This window comes from Mandrillus leucophaeus, unplaced genomic scaffold (assembly GCF_000951045.1).
Source record: "Mandrillus leucophaeus isolate KB7577 unplaced genomic scaffold, Mleu.le_1.0 Scaffold429, whole genome shotgun sequence".
NCBI classification, from domain to species: domain Eukaryota; kingdom Metazoa; phylum Chordata; class Mammalia; order Primates; family Cercopithecidae; genus Mandrillus; species Mandrillus leucophaeus.
Window position 1 is genome coordinate 634,250 of NW_012104576.1, and position 7,464 is coordinate 641,713.

Here is a 7,464-nt window from a genome sequence, read left to right on the forward strand (position 1 = left end):
TGGGCGGATCTCCTGAGGTCAGGAGTCCAAGACCAGCCTGGCCAACATGGTGAAACCCCATCTCTACTAAATTAGCCGGGCATGGTTGCGGGTGCCTATACTCCCAGCTTCTCGTGAGACTGAGGCAGAAGAATCGCTTGAACCCGGGAGGCAGAGTTTGCAGTGAGCTGAGATCAAGCCACTGCACTCCAGCCTGGGCTACCGAGTGAGACTCCATCTCAAAAAAAGAAAAAAAAAAGGGGCCAGGCGCAGTGGCTCACGCCTGTAATCCCAGCACTTTGGGAGGCCGAGGCTGGCAGATCATCTGAGGTCGGGAGTTAGGGACCAGCCTGGTCCCAACAGAGGGGGATGAAACCCCGTCTGTACTAAAAATACAAAATTAGCCAGGTGTGGTGGCACATGCCTGTAATCCCAGTTACTTGGGAGGCTGAGGCAGAATTGCTTGAACCCAGGAGGCAGAGGTTGCAGTGAACCGAGATCATGCCATTGCCACTCCAGCCTGGGCAACAAGAGCAAAACTCCATCTCTAAATAAATAAATAAATAAAATAAAATAAAAATAGATTCACCTTATGAGGCTGGTTGCAGCGGCTCACACCTGTAATCCCAGCACTCTGAGAGTCTGAGGCGGGCTGATCAGCTGAGATCAAGAGAGATTGAGACCATCCTGGCCAACATGGTGAAACCCCATCTCTACTAAAAACACAAAAATTAGTTGGGCATGGTGGCATGTGCCTGTAGTCCCAGCTACTCAGGGGGCTGAGGCAGGATAATCGCTTGAACCTGGGAAGTGGAGGTTGCAGGGAGCCGAGATCGTGCCGCTGCACTCCATGCTGGTGACAGAAAGAGACCCCATCTCAAAAAAAAAAAAAAAAAGATTCACCATATGATTTGCCAGTTCCATTTCTGGCTATACACCCAAAATAATAAAAAACAGAGGCTGGGAGAGAGATTTGTACACCCACGTTCATAGCAGCATTATTCATAATAGCCAAAAGGCAGATGTAACCATTCATCAATAAATGAATGAATAAACAAAGTGTGGAATATATACAACCTTTAAAAGGAAGGAGATTCTGCCACATGCTACACATGGATAAACCTTGAAGACATGATGCTAAGTGAAATAAGCCAGTCGCGAAAATACAAAGACTCCATGGACCCACACATCTGAGGCACTTAGAGTAGTCACATTCATAGAGAAGGAAAGTAGAATGGTGGGTGCCAGGACCGGGGGAAGGCAGGAATGGGGGGTTATTTTTTCATGGGTACAGAGTTTCAGTTTTACAAGAGGAAAGGAGTTCTAGAGATGAACAGTTGTGGTGGTTGTACAACGTTATGAATGTACTTAACACCACCAAACTGTACACTGGCAAGTGGTTGAGATAGTAAACTTTATGATACATGTATTTTTAAAACTGGCAAAAAAATCCCTACAAACATAATAGCAACTAATAGTTTTCCCTTTGCTTCAGGCCCCAATATATCTTAGCATGCCTCTGTTGGATCCTCTGTTGGATTTTGATATTTCATTCGTTGTGAGGTTTTGCATTCATTTTGATTTTTAAAAATATACTAACATTATTTATCTTGGTTACTAAATTTTTTGACATTGCCTTAAATTTTGCACACGAGGTGAGTGTGCCTCCCTTCCCTCACCCTAATGCCAGCCCTGCAATTATGTTCCTGCCTTGAGGGCTTCCAAGACTCTCCATCACCTTCTGAGAAAGCCCAGGCCCTCCAGCTGGCTTTGGGTACCTGTCCATGTCTCTCCTCCCCTATTCTTGCTCCACTGAACTCCTGTGGCCATGAACCCATGTTTCTAGGGCTGGTACAACTACTGTCCCTGCCAGAATGAGCCTCCACCTCAAAACTCCCTCTTGATCCAAGACTGTCCCAGTGAACATTTTCCACAACTCCTCTCTCCTCAACCCCCATCAAAAGCCATGAGTTGGTTCCATACCCACAAGAGTGCCCCACCTTGTCAGGCCAGGTACTTCTTCCTGGGAGGGGCCATCTTCCCACTTCATGCCCAGCCCAGCACCGGGCACTTAATAAATGCCCATGACTTGTGATAATTAAGCCCTCCACCAAGAAAGGACAGCTGGGGCCTGATGCAAAGGTTTATTGCTGAGTTTGCACATCTAGCTGAGGGGAGTGCAAATTGTGCCCCAGCCTTGCCAGATGGAAGCTCCTTGTCCCCGACTGCAGCACAGGCCTTGGCCTGTGGACATAAGCAAAGATTTGGTGCTGGATGAGGAAGGAGGGAGCAGGGATGTGGGGACATGGGCCTGTGTCCCTGATAGTTCAGGCATGGCTCTCAGCTTCCCCTGCCAGGGAACCCTGAATGGAGGGGGCAAGAGAAGCTGCTGGTAGGGACAAGAGGGTCACCCAGGTTTGCTTGTAACCCCACCTGAGGTAGACCCCTTTGGGCACAGCCAGGGCCTTTGTCCTATCCTGAGTCCTCTGGGCTAATCAAAGGGAGCTGGACTCTGCCCCCAGCCACCCCTCAGGACAGCCCGGCTATTGGCTATAGCTGGTGTCAACAGTACCCTCCCTTAACAGGCCATCCTGTTGTCCAGCTAGCCCGGGGTACTGTGTTTGGGTGAGGAAGTGGTGTGTGGATCTGGTGTCCAAGGACACAGGGAGCAGATCCTGATGGAGAAGGCTGGAGGTTGCTCTGAGCCTAGTATTTGGGGAAGAGTCCTGTTTTTTCTCACTCTGGCACCCAAGGGCCCCCAGGTCTGCCCCCTCCCCACTAATGTATTTATGTGGGGACCGCACAGGCCAGAGCTAACTTGGACTTTGGACCCTTTGGAGGCTGCTGGGAGGGACAGTCACTGTCTCTGGGTAGACTGGTGTCAAACTTGTCACATGGAGGTGGCAGGATGAGCAGCTGGCCTGTGTGTGGGAGGGGTATTCCCTGTCCTTGATGAAATGCTGGGAGGGAGAGCTGTTTGTTGAGCCCAGGCCCACCAGGTGAGTCGTGGGCCCCCAGGGGCAGGAGAGCTGCGGAAGATTGGTCAGTTGGGGACTGCTGAGTCACGGTGAGTTTCAGCTGCCCCAAGTCCTGCCCGTTCCTAGCTGGGGCTGGCTGCTGTGAATATTAGAGGCCAGTGCAGCCAGGCGGTGAAGGGCAGGGCTGGGGTTGGGGGCATGAGGCGCTGAGATACTGTGGGAGGTATGGGGGAGGATTCGTGCCTCAAGGCTAGCAGGGCTCAGAGCTTTGGTGATGTGGCAGGCTGGAGCCTGGGAGTCCTGGGGGCTCATAGGGTCCTGGCGGTTGGGGCTGCAAGGCAGCTAGGGCTACCAGGTCTCAGGGTGACTGACACGCATGAATTCAGGCACCTGTGAAGAGAAAACGAAACCCAGTCAGCATCCCTGAGACCCAAAATAAATGGGTTTAGGCATTGTGTGTGTGGTGGGTTGAGGGGGGTGGCCCTGGAAGCTGTGACACCTGAGGTCTTGGGGCGGGGCCAAAATAAATTCAATGGGCGGGACTTGTGGGTGGGGCGGGGCCTGTGGCGGTGAGGTGGAGCCTGAGGAGCTGGGGTGGGGCCTAGAGGCAGTGGGCTCCAGGATTTGGGGGTGAGACGCCAGGGCCGCGGTGTGGGGTGGGGAGCTGGGGCGGGGCTGGAGTATTGAGACAAGGGGCTGGAGAGGGCAGCGACCTACCTCAGAAGAGGCCACAGTCTTTGAGGTTCTCCTTGATGATGATGTCGGTGACAGCGTCGAAGACAAATTTGACGTTCTGCGTGTCGGTGGCGCACGTCATGTGGGAATAGATCTCCTTCACGTCGCGCCGCATGTTGAGCTCGAGGAACTGCACCTTGATGTAGTTGCCGGCGTCCTCATAGGTGTTGGGTCCTGCGGGGGCGGGAGCTCTCACTCGGCCCAGCCCTTCCTTCCCTTTGCTGGGGGCGCGCGCCGGGATCGTGGGGCGGGGGTGCAGCCTGGCGACAATGCGGGACGTCTCACCATCGTAGTCCGGGAAACAGATGCTGAGGTGGGCCTTCTTGATCTTCTCAAAGAAAACGTCCTTCTTGTTGAGGAAGAGCACGATGGACGTCGTGGCGAAGTAGCGGTGGTTGCAGATACTATTGAACAGGTGCAGGCTCTCGTGCATGCGGTTCTGAGGAGGGCAGCAGCTGTTGGGCACCGGGGGTCGCGTCCGACCCGCAGCCCCTGCTCTCTAGGCTCCCGGGCACGTGGGGCTTCCTGTTAAGCTGGCTCTCAGAGGGCGCCCCGCACTGCCCCAGATGGGCCTGCTGAACGCCTACCGGCCTCCTCAGGCTGCCCGGGACCAGCATCCCCTCCCGGACCCTCCCCACGCCCAGCGCGCCGTCTCCGCCTCCAGGGGCCAGCAACTCCTCCTCGCCCCTGGAACACAGGCCCTGCCTGGCACGCACCACTTCGTCGTCCTCCACCAGCACCATGTCGTAGGCGCTCAGCGCCGCGATGAAGATGATGCAGGTCACGCCCTCGAAGCAGTGGATCCACTTCTTGCGCTCCGAGCGCTGCCCGCCCACATCGAACATCCTGCGGGGCCGCGGGGGCCTGAACCCGCGCCCTGGGCCTAACAGGCAGCATCCCCTCGCCCTGTGCTGGTCGGGGAGCTCTCTGCTGGGACTACTACCCTTTCTGCTGGCGGGATATCCAGGAAGGGGCAGGGTCTATCGCAGGGATGGGGTCCCCGGGGCAGGATGGGGTCCCCGGGGCAGGACGGGGCCTGGGGCAGTGACCTCCCGGGCTGGCATGTGGGTCGTACCGGAAGTTGAGGTCCTTGAAGGAGAACTGCGTCTCGATGATGCCAGTGGTCTTGACTCGCGAGCGCAGCACGTCCTGCTCGGTGGGCACGTAGCCCGGGGTTACCAGGCGCTCCAGGTCGGAGAGGTAGCTGCGCGAGACCGGGCCGTGGGTGGGTGGGGAGGCGTGGAGGGCCCCCTGTGCCCCGCGCCCCGCGCTGCCCGCGCGCTCACTAGCCCGCCGAGTCGTTGAGCTGGTACTCCGAGGCGCGCTCAAAACAGGCCTGGATACCGGAGTCCTTCCACAGCCGCTGGATGATGTCCGACATCTCCTTGGGCATCGTGCCCTCCTCTATGGTGTCTGCCATGTGCATCAGCTTCCGGGCGTCGTCCTGGGGGCAGGGTGAGAGTGGCTGGTGGCGGCCAGGGACTCGGGCCCAGCCACGAGCCTCGAGTCCCCAGAGGCCTGCTTAGCCCGCCTCCTGGCACACCTGGCGTGCAGAGTCTCCGTACTGGATGTTGAGTGTGGTCATGGCGCGCACGATGGCCAGGATGGACTGCAACGTGTTGCCGTAGATGATGGCGATGAACTCGAGGCACTCTTCCAGCGAATACCCGTCCTGGTGGATAATCCTGAGGCCGAGGCGAGCAGGGTCAGAGCCTCGTGGGGAAGTGGGGAAGGACCCAGCCCCAGGGACCTCGGGACAGGCAGGGGCACTCACTTCATCTGCTTGACGATGGTGCTCTTCCCGGACTCACCCGCACCTGAAAGGGAAGCGGCGCCTCAGAGCTGCGCTGACCGCCTGCCCCCTCCCCTAAGGAGGCCGGGAGGACCGGGCCCTCCCGAGTTGTCAGGGTGGACCGGCAGCGAAGAGGCCTGAGCGTCAGCCCCCACCCCGTAGCCACACCTACCCACCCCGTCCAAAGTAAGTCCTGACACCCTGAAGGCACAAGGTTTGCAAATGTCAGGAAAGTGAAGAAAGGAAGCCAACAAGGGGAATCAACGACCTCAACTGTTCTGGGACAGGGAGGCCCCAAGACACCGACACAGGCAGCCTTCATTATGCTGTGAGACTGCAATGAAGAAATCCCGAAGCGCCATCGCCACCTCGTGGGAGCCTCTGGCACCGCATGCACTGGGTTATTTGAGGCGGGTAAATCCCTTGCTTTTCACCTGAAGGGATGCGGGTGTCTCCAAGAGGCTCAGAGGGAATTAGCGCCTTTGGGTAGCAGGGAGGGCAGAGTTGACATCCTTTCTGAGCTTGCCCCTGCGAGGGCGTTGGGCACAGTTAATGAGATTTCCGGCTTAGCCTCTCTGCCTTGGGGGAAAGTGGGACTGGCTTGGTCCCTCACCCACCTCCAGCTGGTTGACCAGACCCTGGGGAGCTTGGGTGGAGCCTGCCCGGCCCTCTTGAAGCTGCTCTTTCCCCTTGAGAGGTCAAGCAGTGACCTTGAGGCAGGCCTGGATCAGCCCCATCTCTTCTCACTGCCCACGGTCTGGAGGACACGACTTTATCTACTCCCACTGGGCCTCAGCACCTGCCAGACCCGTTGGCTGCTTTGTAGGTCTACCAGCCACAGCCCTCTGGCACCTGAGGGCCATTCTTTGTGGATCTGGGTGGTTCTAGAGACTCCCCACCCCCAGGAGGACTATGACCATCCCCTTCCCAAAGTAGCAGCCCAATAACGGGCTCCCAGTGAGGTCCCTGGCTTCTGAGCACTGCCCAGCAGGCCTACCAAACCAAAGGCTGCATGAAGCTTGTGGGAGCCCAGCCACAGAAAAATCAGCCTCACACACTCGTGCAAGAGTGTGGTTGGCACACACTTCTGGAGGGTGGGTCACCTGAGGCAGAGCCGTCTGGAGAGGGGCTTCGTGGGATGTCCAGCCTTGGGGGAATAGGACACCACCTGTCAGGCCTGGCCTTGCTTGGCCAGGGCTCCCACCCTGTGCCCTACTCTGTTGCAGGCTCATATTGCTTCCCAGGGAACCCTTGCTTCACAGAAGGGCTGCCTGCCTGCCTCTAGACCAATGATCTAGTGGCAGTGGCCCCACCAGGGCCCACACCCCTACCCAGAAGCAGCAGCTTCACGGTTCGAGCATCCTTCTCAGCATCCTCTTTCAGCTTCTTTTCCAGCTCCCTGGAGTGCTTCTCCTCAGCACTGGCCCCAGCCCCCATGGTCCCAGCAGCAGGCGAAGGGACAGAGTGAGTAGGTGGTTCTTCTGGATGGAGGGGATCCTCAGAACCTGGCCTCCCAGGCACCCTTCTGGCCCCAGGAGGTCCTGCAATCAACTGGCTCTCTACGGACCTGTGCAGTCCCTAGTGGGGCTACTTAGTGGGATTTGGGGGCTAGGGGTGTCCAAGAGCCAATCAGAGACAAGGACAGGTGAATCCAGCTCAGCCCCCCCAACCCTTCTAATCAGGCTGGCATAGCCCCAATCCCTCAACCGCTGACTCTGCACTCCTGCTGTCCTTCTGCCCCCCTCCACCCTTCAGGAGAGGCCCTGGTGCTGCCTGGGAGTGGGTAGGATCAGGGCTGAGAAAGGGGAAGGCAGAACCTTGAGCCCTGGGGGTGAGGACAATGGAGGTGGAGCTGGCAGTGAGAGGGCATAATTGGGAGAAACATGCCTGCTGCCTGCCCAGCACCGGGCTCAGCACCACTCCTTATCTTGTTGTAAGCTCACACTGGCCCTGGAGGATAGATGCCCATGTCATCAGCCT

General features: G+C 57.4%; 1 protein-coding gene across 2 annotated transcripts; it reads right to left on the bottom strand.

Moving 5' to 3' along the window:
• Positions 1 to 945: 945 nt before the first annotated feature.
• Positions 946 to 7,051, bottom strand: GNAT1 (guanine nucleotide binding protein (G protein), alpha transducing activity polypeptide 1). 2 transcript variants are annotated; one of them, XM_011993294.1, is made up of 9 exons: positions 6,816 to 7,032; positions 5,467 to 5,509; positions 5,236 to 5,377; positions 4,979 to 5,136; positions 4,768 to 4,896; positions 4,409 to 4,538; positions 3,978 to 4,131; positions 3,675 to 3,866; positions 946 to 2,223 (listed from the first exon to the last, which is right to left on the bottom strand). In XM_011993294.1, the coding sequence occupies exons 1-8, from the start codon at positions 6,919 to 6,921 to the stop codon at positions 3,676 to 3,678; spliced, it is 1,053 nt and encodes a 350-aa protein (XP_011848684.1). In that variant the 5' UTR covers positions 6,922 to 7,032; the 3' UTR covers positions 946 to 2,223; position 3,675. The 2 variants fall into 2 exon arrangements, with proteins under 2 accessions (XP_011848684.1, XP_011848685.1); XM_011993295.1 differs by having other exon boundaries at positions 2,109 to 3,347; positions 6,816 to 7,051.
• Between the last annotated feature and the right edge of the window lie 413 nt (positions 7,052 to 7,464).